This window comes from Polypterus senegalus, chromosome 17, assembly GCF_016835505.1.
Source record: "Polypterus senegalus isolate Bchr_013 chromosome 17, ASM1683550v1, whole genome shotgun sequence".
Taxonomy (NCBI): Eukaryota; Metazoa; Chordata; class Cladistia; order Polypteriformes; family Polypteridae; genus Polypterus; species Polypterus senegalus.
Genome location: NC_053170.1, coordinates 90,367,622 through 90,384,672, shown reverse-complemented (window position 1 = coordinate 90,384,672; position 17,051 = coordinate 90,367,622). Strand labels below are relative to the sequence as shown.

The 17,051-nt window shown below is 38.2% G+C and overlaps 1 protein-coding gene across 2 annotated transcripts in view; it reads left to right on the top strand.

Moving 5' to 3' along the window:
- The window catches only part of fdxr (ferredoxin reductase), a 60,211-nt gene that overhangs the window by 10,858 nt on the left and 32,302 nt on the right, over positions 1-17,051 (top strand). The window contains exons 1-5 of one of the 2 annotated variants that reach the window (XM_039740605.1): positions 2,165-2,251; positions 10,581-10,674; positions 11,479-11,601; positions 13,465-13,578; positions 15,312-15,413. In XM_039740605.1, the coding sequence (XP_039596539.1) occupies positions 10,588-10,674; positions 11,479-11,601; positions 13,465-13,578; positions 15,312-15,413 (426 nt within the window). In that variant the 5' untranslated portion in view covers positions 2,165-2,251; positions 10,581-10,587. Of the gene's footprint in view, positions 1-2,155; positions 2,252-10,580; positions 10,675-11,478; positions 11,602-13,464; positions 13,579-15,311; positions 15,414-17,051 lie in introns of those variants that run through there. The other variant, XM_039740604.1, reaches the window with a different exon arrangement.

The window sequence follows — 17,051 nt, the reverse complement described above, 5'->3', positions numbered from 1 at the left end:
TTATTATTTGTTAATTGTTTCCCCAGGCTGGTGGTTTCAGTCCTGATTCAGCTGCCTTTTTACTGTGATGTATTTATAGGGACGTAATTGTTTCAAGTAGTCTTTAGCCTTTGACTTGTGTTCGGTGGTCATAAACAGTGTATATGAGTGTGTATATAAACATATGTGTATCAGGTCTTTTTTGGAAACATCCTTTCTTGGCCATTTTTCAAAATATTTCTATACACACAGAAAGGAGATACTTTTTTTAATGCTGCTGCCTCACAGCCCTAGCAACCTTTTAATTACCAGTGTTCATAGTCTGTATGGAGCTTGGAAATAAGGTTGCAAGTCATGATCATTCAGTTCATTCAGTTGCTTTGGTTAACTAATAGCTAACACTTTTTAAAAAATGTCATGATTTCCACATCTCCATAGCTGTATAGTTTGCTCTGTATTACAACGCATTGTGTGAAGGAATGTTTCTTGCTTTCTGTGTTTTAAATGCAGTTCTCCTTAAATTTTATTGAATGCCCTTAAGTATGTGATAAACTAATTCACTGTGATCAGTTTTATCAATGTGTTTGATAGTTTTAAAGACACATACTATGTCACCGGGGCTATCCACTCCACTTAGGATTAAGTTTACCAAGCCTGTGTTACAATAATTTGTTTTATTGTTATGAGACCCTAATTCACAGTGGACTGATTCTGTGCTCTTTATTGCAAAACTGCATGAATTAATGCTAATTGTACATTTCTGTTCATGTTTCAAGTCTGCACACAGATGGAGAGAGAGGAGAAATATACAGATCTAGTCTAATATGGAGTGTTATGGGCATGTCATATTAAATTGCTTTGAGTCGCAGATTTCATTAAAGTAATCGTTAAAAATCTGAGGCAGTTGTGTGCTCCTGTGAAACCCAGACATGTAGTTTGACATACTTGGTGGCTTAGTCCAACCAGTCTGCAACTCCTCCTAAATCGAGCTGGTTTGGTTTCGTCTTAAGTCGTGGTGGGGTGTGTGTGTGTGTGTGTGTGTGTGTGTGTGTGTGTGTGAGAGTGTGCTGTAAAAACAATGAGTGCTCATCTGAAAGCACAATAGGTAGAATGCAGTAATTAGGAATAAGGAAAGCGGTGTTTTGAACCTGACCAGACCACAAAATTTAAATGAAGATTTTTAATGTACCATGACAGAATGAGGAGAAAAAGAAGAAAAGAGCAAAGATTGTGGTTCAGTACCCCGTACCTGTAAAGCCTTCACACATGCACTGGCTCCGTCAGACAGCATGCTATTGACTCTCTGAAAAAAGGGCAGGCACGTATCCTTTAAAATGTGAAGCTGTGTTGAAAAGTCAACTAGTCCTCTAATTTTGATGTGCCTGGTTTTCTGCTGATGCAATATGACATACAGTTACTTGACTGATGAGAGAGCATCTGGAGTCATGAAGACATTACCTCCAGTTGTTGTGTAATGTGACATCACCATTTAGACATTTTGCACTGCATTCATTTTTACTCATCTAAAGTTTAGCATTGTACAACAAACTTGATTTGTAATCGGCCAGGCATCTCTATATTCATATTTTAACACTGAAACAAGGCTCATCCAAAACTGAGTGTACAATGTATGACCCAATCATGGGTATTGTGTTTTGCAAATGGCACAGGGCAAAATGTCCCAGCATGTAAGTGACCAAACAAGATTGCCTGATTTTAACCCCATAGGCATACACTTTTAGCCTTGTCTGCAATATTTGGTGTCAAGGTAGAAGGCTCTCCTTGCATGTAGCGGATGCTGCAAAAGTGGTTAAATGGCCCTCGTATTTTGCTTTGGGAACATTAATGAAGAACATATTGGTCTAGCTAGCTATTTATGGTGTTTAGTATTCCCACTGGTTCAGCACAGATTTAACTACAGGGCAGTGAACTCTGACATACACATCCAAGGTTTGTATGTTTGATGCATATCATGTGAGACTTTAAGGTATTTTAAAAATATAATTTACCTAAGAATTTTTTTGTGTGCATAATCATTCTGAAATTTAAGAATTTTCAAGTGTGCACATAAGCATTGACCTATGGGAAATTCCACTTTATGAAGTTTTGTAACTGATTTTTTGTTGTTCTTTAACCCAGTCTGACAGATGATTTCTCTTTTTGTGAACTTGCACAGAGTCACAAAGGCATCCATGTGGACATCTTTGAGAAACTTCCTGTACCCTTTGGCCTTGTACGTTTTGGTGTAGCACCCGACCACCCTGAAGTGAAGGTCAGTCTGAACTGGATTGATTATTTTTCCATAATAAGTCTGTCATAAAAGTATTTTTAGAAAGTTAAAAAAAAAAAACAAAAAAAAAACAGAAAATTTAAAATCTACTACATTTTGAGTTTGTAAAAACATTTTCATTGTCCTTCATGCTAGATTTTATTTATATAGATATAGATATAGAGAGAGAGAGAGAGAGAGAGAGAGAGAGAGAGAGAGAGAGAGAGAGAGAGAGAGAGAGAGAGAGAGAGAGAGAGAGAGAGAGAGAGAGAGAGAGAGAGAGAGAGAGAGAGAGAGAGAGAGAGAGAGAGAGAGAGAGAGAGAGAGAGAGAGAGAGAGAGAGAGAGAGAGAGAGAGAGAGAGAGAGAGAGAGAGAGAGAGAGAGAGAGAGAGAGAGAGAGAGAGAGAGAGAGAGAGAGAGATAATACATGCATATATACACACTCTCACTCACCTAAAGGATTATTAGGAACACCTGTTCAGTTTCTCATTAATGCAATTATCTAATCAACCAATCACATGGCAGTTGCTTCAATGCATTTAGTGGTGTGGTCCTGGTCAAGACAATCTCCTGAACTCCAAACTGAATGTCAGAATGGGAAAGAAAGGTGATTTAAGCAATTTTGAGTGTGGCATGGTTGTTGGTGCCAGACGGGCCGGTCTGAGTAGTTCACAATCTGCTCAGTTACTGGGATTTTCACGCACAACCATTTCTAGGGTTTACAAAGAATGGTGTGAAAAGGGAAAAACATCCAGTATGTGGCAGTCCTGTGGGTGAAAATACCTTGTTGATGCTAGAGGTCAGAGGAGAATGGGCCGACTGATTCAAGCTGATAGAAGAGCAACTTTGACTGAAATAACCACTCGTTACAACCGAGGTATGCAGCAAAGCATTTGTGAAGCCACAACACGCAAAACCTTGAGGCGGATGGGCTACAACAGCAGAAGACCCCACCGGGTACCACTCATCTCCACTACAAATAAGAAAAAGAGGCTACAATTTGCACGAGCCCAGGGCTACCTGAGCATTGTTTCTGACCATGTCCATCCCTTCATGACCACCATGTACCCATCCTCTGATGGCTACTTCCAGCAGGTTTTGCACCATGTCACAAAGCTCAAATCATTTCAAATTGGTTTCTTGAACATGACAATGAGTTCACTGTACTAAAATGGCCCCCACAGTCACCAGATCTCAACCCAATAGAGCATCTTTGGGATGTGGTGGAACGGGAGCTTCGTGCCCTGGATGTGCATCCCACAAATCTCCAACTGCAAGATGCTATCCTATCAATATGGGCCAACATTTCTAAAGAATGCTTTCAGCACCTTGTTGAATCAATGCCACGTAGAATTTTGGCAGTTCTGAAGGCGAAAGGGGGTCAAACACCGTATTAATATGGTGTTCCTAATAATCCTTTAGGTGTGTGTGTGTGTGTGTGTGTGTGTGTATAAGAATATAAACAACAAGCTGGGTAAGTTTACAGATGATATCAAGCTAGGTTGTTTGGTCAGATAATCTAGACTTGCTACAGAAGGTCTTGGATAGGAAACAAGCTTGGGCAGATTTGTGATTGATGAAATTCAATGTAAGTAAATGTAAACAGTTACATTTGGGAAATACAAATCTCGGATTTTAATACGCAGTGGGAGGTCTAAAACCTGAATGTACCCCTTATGAGAAGGACCCGACATTCATAGTGGGCTTAGCACCATCTATATCCAGACGGTGTACATATTCAATCAAGAAAATGAATAGGATGTTTGGTTACAAAGCCCAATGTGTGGAGTACAAGTCAAGAGAGGTTTTGCTTGAGTCCTATAATTCACTAGTGAGGCCTCACCTGGAGTACTGTGTACAGTTTTGGTCTCCATATTACTGAGAGGAGAAAGTCCTGAGGAGAACGACTAGGCTGATTTAGGGACTGAGAGGTATGTGCTATGAAGAGAGATTCAAATGTATTCAGTTCAGGCAAACCGAGGTTAAGAGTGGATATGACTGAAGTGCTTAAAATTAGTAAATTAGTACAGTAGATACAGGTTTTTTACTTTAAAATTAAATTCTACAACAAGAGCACAGGGAGACGATTAGAAATGTGTTAAAGGCAGATTTCGTACAATTGTTAGTTTCTTTCTTCCTGCAAAGAAGCATAGACAAATGGAATAAAATATAAAGTTATATGGTGGAGAGCAGGACTTTAGTGACCTTCAAAACTCGATAATATTTTGGACATGCTAGGTAAACAGGATGGATGAGCTTTTTGGGCTGAATGGCCTGTTGTCGTCATTACTGTTTTCTAAAAGGCAGTGTTTTTGCTGTATCACTCAGATCTGATTATAGGGCAGATGAGTTAATACTGTTTTTGTAACCAATAACAATCTTTTATCAGAAATCTGCCCACCCATGTAGTGATTCTAATGTTTGCTTGTTTGTGCTGGTAGTCACATACTTTTCAAGATCAGATTCTTGAGTTTCTATTTTCATTTTCTTTGTTGCTGCAGGTACCCTTATGCTGTCTTGTACACCTGTTTACTTTCAATACTAAAAGTTCAACTTTTTAATGATAATTACAGTTCTGTTACTTGTTGTCTTTGATAAATAGGCCATACTAGATAGCTGCCCTAGGATAAATTTCAGATTCCTGATAGCAACCCAAAACACTCCAGAATTTCCTGTGTTCAGTGATGTGTAGCCTTTTTCTAATGTGATCAGCTGCATGATTAAACAGTGGATAAAACCTAGCGTTTATGTGCTTCTTTTAAACAAAATAGTCTTGAATAATTTTAACCTTTAGAAAATATATTTTTATGTCTGGGCACTGTGGTCTAGCGGTGGAAGGTTTGGACTGTAACATACAGGACTTCTAGTTGCCACTGCTGGTACTTTGACACTAAGGATCATAAATGTAGTTGGATTCAAAAAGTATTCAGGCCCCTTCACTTTTTGCACACTTTGTGTTGAAGATTGTTTTAAATGGATAAAAATGGTTGTCTATCAGTCTCTACTCAATAAACCATAATGCACAGGCTTACATTTGTGTCTAATAAAAGTCCTGTGATGTATTTAATTTTGTTGCTGTAAGATTGAGTGCATAACATTTGATCTTAGAAGCCCTTTACATCCACAGGAATGTAGTCACCCATACCTAAAAGCCCTTCAGTCCTGTGTAACAAACATTTAGATGCCTCTTCATAAAACAAATGTTCCTTCCAAGTTCTAGTGTAAGTTAATACATCTCTCTGAAATAACATTTTAAAGTACAGTTGTAGTAGTAGTAGACCTACATTTTCTAGATTGAAGCAAACTGAACAGAGGATGGATGGCATGCAGCGCATTGACATTCATGTTGTTTTTTAGAATTGTAGAGTCCAGTGAATGCAAAGGTGCTGGGAGGAATTTTCCATGGGACTGAACTCTATAATCAAATGAGAAACAAATAGAGCTATTTAGCACCAAATATCAGGGTTTGGATTGGCATAGAGGAATGCAGAAAAGTACCTCTTCATAGCCCACTATGAAGTGTGAATGTGGGCATTTGTTATGTTGAGGGGCTTTTTTTTTTATTTATTTATTTTTTCTGCCAGAGGCACTGGACAACTTGTTAGGATGCATGATTATCAGGTATGATCTGACTCTCTTTTCACGGAAGCTTTAATTGAGCTGTGACTCGACTTCCAGCAAAACTATAATCCAGTGCACACCTCACAATCAACAGAGAAACGGTCCAGTAACCACATAATCGACACTTTGCTATAATCATGCCAGTCCTCTGACCTAAACCCCCATTAAAAACCTGTGGTATGAGCTGAAGAGAAGTTGAAAAGGATTACTTGAACAAATAATGGAATAATTGTGGAACACACAAATTTGAGAAAAATGGTTTATCATTTTTCCTTTTAATCATTTTGCTTCATTCAAAATTTTAGATTTTTGTTACTATTTTTTTTTTTTTTTTCCCCATTAAGAACATTAAGATTCCGAATGTCTTTATTTATAGTCCTTTATTTGCTGTTATTTACCAAGAGTGCTAAATTAGCAGAAGGGAATGTATATACTTATTAACAGAACAAATGCTGGGAAGAGAGTGTAAAGAAAAGAAAAAAAAAAAAAACTTGAAAATGTAAACGTTTTGGAGAGGATTTAAGGGATTAATCAGTTGTACTAAAGAGTAATTTAAACATACTTGACTGATCAAAGAATATGCCAGAAATTAGTCAGTTTTCTTCTTCAAAATATAAAGTAAAATACATAATATAAATTTAACCTGCACTTTACCTTTTAAAAAGAATCATGGCTGGTGTGAGTTTCTAAACTCATGTGGGGTTCCACCCAACGGAACGACACGCGGACGAGCATCCCAAAGCAATCGCAGTCTCCCAGCGCGGTAGCAGTTCGCCGTATAAACGCATCCAAAAAGATCGCAGACATGCTATAAGCACCTGTCGTCAATGGGTCATACAAGGAACATTATAAAGATCCAGCTACAATAAATAACAGCGCCGTTGCTGTTTCAAGCTGAATAAAGCTGGTGTTAAAGTACTGAGACTCGGCTTCGTGTTTTGGGGAGCAAGATGGGGACTCGCACTTCACAGCGCGCACAAACACACAGTCGCAATGCTGTAGTAAACAGTATACGCTTGTACTGATGTTGACTATATGAGTGAGGCACACAGACTCAGACGGAGAATAGGAGATGATTGCCAGAGAGAGAGAGAGAGAGACACGTGCTGGGCGAGCGAGCGAGATGAGGGGGAGAGAGAGAGACGCGCTGGGCGAGCGAGCGAGATGAGAGAGAGCGCGAGATAAGGAGAGAGAGAAGAACCATCGGCTCAGTTGTGATCACATGACGCTCAGCAGACAAAGTGTATCCATACTACTCGTATTGCAAAACATCGCTCGTTTATCAAGTCAAAATTTATTAAAATTTTTTGCTCGTCTTGCAAAACACTGGTAAACCAAGTTACTCGTAAACCGAGGTTCCACTGATATTTGAAAAGAGATAGAGATGAAGGTCTGAAAAATGATGATCTGCTCTGGTGGTGCTGTCAAGGGGGTAAAAAGGGAAATGTTTTGGAAATCTCAGGTCTGGCAGAAGGAGGACATGAACAAGCCATAGAACTAAATAACGGATTTCATTAACAAAAAATTGGCTTCTAATTTAGAAACTTGTTGGAGTTTGAGGCCCTTGACTTATTTGTTGGCTCATGTTGTCTCCTTTTGGCCTCTGCTTAAGGTAAAAATGTGTATAACGTAATGAACATTTAAGCACTACAGAAGAGTAAATCATTAAATGTATGTACTGTACATTGTACACTACTATATTCTGTGGGCAATAGTTCTTTTATTCAATACCACATCTTGCAACCACTTTTTTCCACCAAAACCTAAAGCAGCAATGGGCACTTAAGAAAATGTATGCTTTTCCTGGCATAATGCCCAATTAACTTTCTAATATGGACACCTATGAAAGACACAGAAATGCAGTACATAATCTTTGGAGCAAGAGTCTCTGGTTCACTTTAGGCACACACACTCTTGGTCTGCAGACAACTCTGTCAGCGGATTCCTGATAGAGTCTGTGAAATGTCCAGATTGCGGGCCAGCAGAACAATGAACACGGTGGCAGTCAAGCAGCAACCATCAAAAATCCAGCCAGAGAATGGTGGCCGTTTTATAAATTTGTACAAATGCACAGTGTAGTTAAAAATGTCAATTTCTCATGTTTAAATGTTCTCATTGGTTGCAGACTATTAAGTTCTAAAGACCTTTCATAACGGCAAAGTTTATTTCTATAGTACATTTTCATACAAATGATGTAGCTCAAAGTGCTTTACATAATGAAGAAAAAGGGGAAAAAAGACAAAATAAATAAGAAAATAGAATTAGGGAACACTAATTAACATGGAATAAAAGTAAGGTCTGATGGCCAGAGAGACCGAAGAAACGAACAACAACTCCAGATGGCTGAAGAAAAAAAAAAATCTGCAGGGGTTCCAAGACTGCCCAGCCCCCTCTCGGCATTCTACCAAACATAAATGATCTCAATCAGTCCTTATTGTATTCAGGGTTCACATGGAAGAACTTTATGATGACGGTCATGTGGACTTCTGACCTTTTAATCCATCGATGTAGGAACATCACGGTGCTTTGATCAGGTGGTGGTGGCGCAGATCAGCACCACAGAAAAACTGAAAAACAACAGAAGAGAATAGCACTCTAGAGTATTATGATAATGAAAATGCCTTTTTGAAGTATTATCACTACATCTTTGTCTGTTTCAAGTTAAACTCTTTTTTAAAGAAAAAGAAAAAAAACATACTAAACAAAAACATGCAATGCTTATTCAAGTATGAGCCACATCTATTATTTATGTGGTAGGTCTATATAAAATATGCTTTCAAAAACCACTTAATCCAGTTCAGGGTCATGTGGCATAATCTTGCCAACTTTGGAACTGATTCAAACCTGTTTGATTTTTGTCAGGGTGCATCTGGTATGGCAGGGTTTCTGGGTATCCAAGAGCTGAAACAACTTAATCACACAGAAAAACATTATCCAATGAAATTAATTTCCAGAGCTTTAGTCCATCCAGGCTGCATCAGTGATGCTCATGAGTTGTTTAGTGATGTAGTATTCATGTCTTCTTTATACCTCTGATTTTTGAAATTAACATTTTTCATGATTTTACCAGTGTGGAGTGCTCAGATTCATTGTTTAGATTTTGCTACCCAAAAATAAATGCATGCATGTCAGATTTTACACGAAAAATATGTGTGTCACTGTGGTGAGAAAGTTCAACCTACCAGCCTGTACCAGTATGATAAATTACCTACCAGTTACTATCTACCAGTAAAATAAACGATAAGAAAAATACTAATGAAGATAAACCAAGTGCAGAGGGGAGCACTGACAGCATGAGTTCATAATACAGAAGAATTAGAATGATGAACTAGAATGGAAAAAATGAATTGGAGAATACATTTTCAACTATATCTTGTTAAAATGAGGGGAAAAATTTGAGTTTTAAAGTGTAAATTGGACATGATTGCATTTTATGAAATACAAGGCTCCTGAAACTTGGTATTAGACTGCATTTCTCAAACTAGGCCATAAGGCTCCAAATATGGCCTCAAATGTAAGAAGGCTTCACAATCTATACAGGCCAAAATGGACCAGACCGGGGCAGTGCTTGGGGGCGGTTTGGGGACATGATGGAGAAGCAGAACTATGAAACTCCTGCTCTTAAATGACAAAGATTTTATCTCCAGGGTTACTTCACAAATATTCAAAATCGAGCACAGAAAAAAAAGGATTTAAGAAAGGTATGCATAGAAGGTAAGATTTACCAAAAAAAACTCTCACAAAAACAGTCTGTCTGACATCCAGAAAGTCTAGATCCTTATCAGAAGAAAAATAACTTGTAGAGGCATGAATCCAAAGCCCAAGCTGATCCAAACAGACATAAACAATTGTTAGCTGCTGTTTTGTCTCCTGCTAGTTTTTAAATAGAAATGGAGTCGGTCCCTGGTTATCATATTGCACAAATTACATGGCATAAGAAACCTAACTCGACGAACACATATTCGCTGAATGGAAAAAAACATAATACAGTGATCCCGCACTATATCGTGGTTCAGCTACCGCGCCCCAGCTATATCGCAGAAAAATTTAATAAGTACATCCTACCTGTAGTGTACTTTGCAGCCAATTCATAACAAAGCATACGGTTTTCAGCAGTCACTACTTGTTCGACAAAAGTTTGTTAGAACAATATTATAATTTATAATAACTAACGTATACATAACATTTAAGCAATGCACTAGTAAATCATAAAATATACTGCTACGCACAGGAATACGTAGACGGTTGCAATTTCTAACGAAATATACATACGCTTTTCATTTGTCACTACGCGTGCTAGACAAGATTTCCTTAGAACAATACGTATCATAATTTATAAATAACTGTAAATATTGACTAAAATGCAGTAAAAGGTCAATATGTATATAAAGTAATGAACATTTAAGCAATACAGTAGAGTAAATCATTAAATATATGTACATTGTACACTACGGTAGGCAAAGAGTTTCATGTTGCAGTACCCAGATTTCTTACATGGCCCGTTATTGGCTGAAAGAGGAGACTCAACCAATCAGAGCTTGATTTTTCATTTTCTTGGGCTCTGATTGGCTGCTGCTAACATGGTGTAATCTTGCAAGAACAGCAAGCGTGGGTCCCCGACGCATCTCGGTTCTCTGCGTATTGCGTACCTTGTTTGTGGTCAGATTGTTGTGAGCAAACGTTTTGTGAACTTTTTCATTTTGTTTTAAGCCCTACGATGGCTCCCAAGCGTCCTGCATCTTCCAAGCCTTCTGGTAGAAGTGAGCCTAAGCGCCAGAGGAAGACCTTTACCATTCAGGAAAAGGTAAAACTCCTGGATATGCTTCGGGAAGGAAATCTTTACGCAGACGTCGCTTGCCATTACAAGTTTACATGTGTTTTTAAAGCATCTGGGAGGGTTCTTTTAAGGTTTAAACTATAAAAAAAAAAAGTTTATTTATATGGTCTTTTTATATTTTGGATTTTCACCTATCGCTGATGGGTCTGGAACGTAACATCCGCGATAGGTGGGGGATCACTGTACACAAAATACTAAATACAGAATAATGGACTACAAAAAGGAGAAAGCCACATGCTATGAGTGTTAAGTGTTAAAGAGCTGCATTACAAAGCTTTGGATTTGTGAGATTCTCAGAATTTCTAAGAAGTCTGAAAAGTTGGTACACAGCAGGCAACAGTGAAAGGTAATGGGTGTTGGACTTAACAGCTTTTGTAAGTCTGTATCATAGTTTTAAAGAACATCTAATATTGTTTGGGAATCCAGTGTACTTTATCGAGTCGAGGGGGTGTAGTGTTCATGATCGTGGTGTGTTCATGCAAGAGTTTCTGCAGTAGTGTTTTTGAATTTATAATATGTTGCTACTTTAAGAACAACACTTAAAAATGTTAAATGATAGAATTGATACAACACACATCTGTTTACATGCAGAACTTTTGTAATCCATTGAAATAGTATCCTTAAAGCCTCTTCCACTTAGCAAATATTTGTGATTTTTTGACACTGTATGATATAACAGTGCATGCCATCATTCAGAAAGGGCCCAATTGCATTTGCCTTTTTCTTTAAAGTAAGATGTCTAATGTTTGTTTTTTTTGGCTCCTACTACAGAATGTAATCAACACCTTCACTCAGACAGCTCACCTGGAACGCTGTGAATTTTTTGGCAATGTTACCATCGGATCAGATATTACAATGGAAGAACTAAAAATGGCTTATCATGCAGTGATCATGGTATGTGAAGTATGTCTACAGAAGTTGCCTACTGTTGCGAATCACCCCATGTGTATCTTCCCCACTGTCTGGCAGTCATACAGCTGTTATGCTTCTCTTTATTTCATCTTCTTCCAAACCAAACAGTTTTGCCCAGGCTATATATAGAAACCACTTTTGATAAAAGTAAATACACATCCATTCTCATGGTAATAATGGGGAAGCGGGAAGAAAGAGGCCGTTCTCTGTCCCAGAGGTATCGTGCACAAGGTGGGCGGGCAGGCGTTTTAAAGGATATAGTTCTGTGTATACCCTCCTTCACGGACCATTTAAATGATTAACTTATAACACAAGTATTTGGGATGTGGGGGAAAATTCTGAGTAACCCCAAGAAAATTCCATGCAGTTGAGGAAAAGAAACAAATCCTCACCTAGTCACTGCCTGTGTGGAATACACACTGGGGCTGTTGCAGCTTTGAGGCAACACAATGCCACCTGTATGATTGCATATTTTAAACAGCCATACCAACTGCACTTCAGAATAGGTAATCCATCTGAAACTAAGCATGTCCAGCTCTGGCCAGTACTTAGATGGGAAACCATCTACAAAAAGCTTAGTTTGCTGCTGGAAGAGGTATTGGTGATGCCATCAGTGGGTTCTTACCCTGTGCTCTGTGTGTGGATCCTAATGCCTCAGCGCAATGTGGGGCACACTGTACGATAAAAATTGGCCCCGTCCTTTGGGTGAGACATAAAATTGGAATCCTGAATGTGTGATCATAAAAATATCCCTTTGCACCTTTTAAAATGAGCAGGTGTTTCTCAATGTCCTGGTTAAGCAGACCACAATGGCCTGGTCGTTTTGATGCCTTAGTCGTCCCTTCTCCCTTACTTGCTAACTCTCTGTCTCATCCCCACCTAACAGCTAATGTGTGGCAAGTGTCGTGGCACAAGAACCATCCAGGTGAATACTGCACATTGGTGGTGATTGAAGTTGTTCCCTAGTAATTATGAAAAGCACTATAATAAATGAAATTAAACATGTATAATAAGGGTTGAATAGCTGTAAAGGTTATTGATTTTAGAAGGTATTTAATCATATTATTAAGCTTAAAAAGATTTAAAAAAGCATAGGAGTTTAAGCAGATTTGAATATAAAATTATTCTAAGGAGTATCACTAGGACAGGAGTCATGGGTGCAGGGCAGCAACCAGTCCAGGAAATGACACATTCTCTTGTGCAAGTTCTACTTTGTACCTTTTTTCTTATCTAATAAAGAAGTGGGTAAACTAGTTTCTGGCTGAAAGTTTTCATTTCAGACAAAGAACCTTTTCAAGTTTACTTTGAGGCCATGTTAATGCAGGTCCTTCTGACCAACTCTGCTCCCTGATATCTTACTCCTCCTTTCCAAAAATTCAGTTAAGACTTGTATTGATATTGAGATCACTTGCCTGTTGTAAATGTAAATGGCAGATAATTCATATGTCTTCATTACACTACTCTTTGCCTGTCAAAAATTCATTTAATTAGATCTATTCAAAAGAAAGTGACCTAACTCTTAAAATGAAGAAACAAGAAATGGAAATGTGATCTGAAGTAGGCATGAATATATAATTTAACACCAAATAAAAGTACATTTCACACTAAAAGAGAAATTCACTTAAGCAAATATTCATTAACGGGCAAAATTTATCAGATTTTTTCCAGTTGTCTGAAATGAATACCTGCAACACCTGCGGACCAAGTTTGCCAGATTATGCACTGCCAGTTGTGATCCTTTCTAAAGCAGCTCTGTCAGGCTTTCATATTAATGATATTCACATTGAAGTTTCCTTTTTTTCCCTGATTTTAATTATAACACATTTCCTTTAAATATTTTCACAGTGCTATGGGGCAGAAGGTAGCAGAAGCTTGAGTATACCAGGAGAGAAACTTTCTGGTGTTTATTCCGCAAAAGACTTTGTAGGATGGTACAATGGACTCCCAGCAAATACAGATGTAAGTGCATAGCAGGTTTACAGGTTATTGACACATGCATTTAGAAATGTGCAGACGCTATAAAAACTGTTCACCTCCTTGAACGTAATGTTACAAAGCATTGAATTTTTTATTTATTTATTTATTTTTTTTTACACAAATCAAAAGAAAAAAAGACTCTAATGCCAAAGTGAAAAAAACACATCTCTGAAAAGTGGTCTAAATTAATTACAAATATAAATCACAAAATAATCGCTTAAGTACTCTTCCTCCTTTAGTGTAACACATATAAATTATCACTTGTGCAGCCAGTTGGTTTTAGAAGACACAAAGTTAGTACAGTTGAGGTCATTTGTCTGGGGTTCCAGTTGATTGTATTATAAATGCATCTGAATGTAAAAAAGCCAACTTGTGTGCAGTCAGTATGGTGGGCTAACCTACACTATAAAGATAAAAGAAGACCCCAAATAACTCTGTGGAAAAATGGAATTCAAAAGTACAAGTCAGAGGATGGATACCAGAAAATATCCATGTCACTAAATATCCCTTCGAGAACTGGAAATAACATGGCATAGCTATAAATATTCAAGAGCGGGCAGTCTACTGAAACTAAGTGATTGTGCAAGAAGATAAAAAGTCGGGGAAGCCACCAAGATACCTCAGAGAACTCTGAATGAATCACAAGCTACAGTGGGTGAGACCAGAGAGAATGTGAAGACAACAGCTGTGACCAGGTGTTCTACCACTTACAGCTTGATGGGAGACTGTCAAAGAGAAAAAGATGTACATGACATACTGGCCATCAGACTAAACACCATGTTTTAACACTGCACATTATCACAAACACACCATCACCCTAGTGAAACATGGTGGTGGCTGTTTCAGGCTGTGGGATGCTTCTCCGCAACAGGCTGCGAAAGACTTCTGAGGGAAAATGAATGAAGCAAAATAAGGGGAAATCCTGGAGGAAAACCAACGCCTTGGGAGAAGATTTGTCTTTTCATCAAGACAACAACCACCAGCATAAAGCCAAAGCTACACAAGAATGGCTTCAAAACAAAAATGTCAACCCTCCCCCCACCCCCTCGGGATCAGCAAATCATTAGAGGGAGTTGGAACTGCAATGGTGTAGTTGTCTAATGATTTAGGAACTTGCTTTGCTTTCCTTGGTATTTTGATGTGCCGTGTGACCTTCTTATTTTAAATTGCTCTTTGTGTTAAACACCACCCACATGAGTCCCAGTTTGTTTTAGACCATTTAGAAAAATTTTAATGAGAACCGGCCATTCAGCACAAAAAGACCTATTTGCTTATCATTATGTACAATATATTTTTTAATTGTAACACTCTTTTTTTTAATATGCAGTTATTTCTTCCTAAACACAACAAATATGAATATTATACATTCATACATTTTTGGAAACTGTTGAATTCAGTTCAGGGTAACTTGATGATGGCGTCTGTCCTACCCTGACAGGATTCTACCATGGATTAATAGAAAATCCATGGCAGGGCAGTTACCCACACTCACTTAATAAGGAGCAACGTAGAGGTGCCATTTAACGTAGCACACACATATTTGGAGCATATGATAAAAAGTTACCTACAAAAAGCACACAGGGTGAGTTTTTGAAATCCAAACCGTGTCTATTCTGGGAATTTAGAGCCACTTTACCACTGTGCTACTTTGTAGTTTTATGAATCAAATTTATAAAGCTTATCTTTGTTTTGTTTTTTTCTCTTCTCCTTAAAAGCTAAACCCTGACCTGAGTAGTGATGCTGTTGTGATTCTAGGACAGGGTAATGTGGCCTTGGATGTTGCAAGGATTCTCCTTTCCCCTGTAGAGCTTCTCAAGGTTTGTAATGTTTGTACTTTGTAATGTACAGTATTTCCATCTCTTCTCACACTGACTATATTTATATTGGTTTTTCCCTCCTCCATTCATCAAATCAGCTACACACCAACTTTTGGGGTTTGTACAATTTTATTTTTCTTCTTTAAAGTTATAGTGTATATAAAATGAATTGATAAAGCCACATGGATATTTCTTAATTAAAATTGTAATTTTTTTATGTAATTTTCCCTAATACATTTTTGAAAACTTGCTTCAGTGCCTTCCATACGACCTGCTTAATCTGGACACTGTCCGCAATCCTGCTGTAAAAACTGTTTTATCACATATTATGATAATCTGTGGTACACAAAGGGGGTCAGACAAAGTTGAAACATATATGCACACTCTCAGTATTTTAAATTCCAGGTTTTTTAAATGTTGCCAAAAATGAAAGTGGAACAGCGGTGCCACAGCACAGGAGAAGCACCTGGCACATTTCGGACAGGGAGAGAAGAAAGCCCATGTTGAGAATGGGAGTGTATATACATAGCCATGCAAGGCTGAGAAGAGTGCTATTGGAGGCTGTAGACCTTTAGGCCTGTGAGGATGTTTAGGCTTGGCAAGAAGACTTCCAAATGACTAGTTGGCAGCACATAGTCCTTAACTAAGAAAACATGAGGGTGGTAAAGACTAGCATGATGTCCATAATTTCCTTCCAGCTGTTAAGGCAGTAGTCCCTGAATGGAAGGTTTGGGCAGTTGCTTTACATTTATTTAAGCATCATTTGATACCCTGCTCTAGGACTAACTGTACAGGATTATTAATCTCCTAGGGGGTGGTGAATCCTGTTATCCTTATAGTCCTAGTTTTTAGGTGGTCAATCTAAGACGGCGTATAAAGGTTTGTCAGGCTAGAGCCATTGTGAATTTAGAGTCCAGAGGAGATTTGGGGCAAAAGCTTGCTGGTAGGAGATAAAGAAAGAGAAAGTCCGTATAAGTGGTTTGGTGTCATTGTTGAATTATTGGCAAAGCAACTTGTGTGAACTCAAGGTGGCTGTAAGGTTTTGTGCAAGTTTAATTTCCAGTGCACTTTGTGTTTATACCTTATATGACCCTGGCTCCCTTATATGTGATTTGTAAAATAAGTGCACAACATATTTTGAACGTGTTGGCTTAATTCTAAGCAGGGAGAGACACCAGATGGGCATTTATATTTCGCTTGATTCCTAAAGGTACAGGTGCATTGCTAAACAATGGAGGGCAAAACACTACAGGATTTCTAGCTGCCAGATGTCAGTAATGTTTTAGACTAAGTTAAATGACCCCAGGCAAACCTTTTGCAGTCAGACATGATCTCCGACATCAAATGGAGCCATCTGCTGGTCTATTCTGAAAAGTGCAGTAGCATATTGCTGAAGTTCATTACAAATATTTCTACACAAGGAGCGTAGTGTCTACTACTGGGGACTTAACACATTGTAGATTATAGAAGCAAGTGCATTAGAGACGGATCAAAACTGTATTAGAGCGTGGTTGTCTTTAAAACAACTCCTGTATAAGACACACTTTTATTCAGTTCAGATGGTCTTGCACCTTTTATACAACTTCAGGAAAAACTCAAAACTCTTGCTTAGAAGTGTGTTGTTAAATAAACTACTTT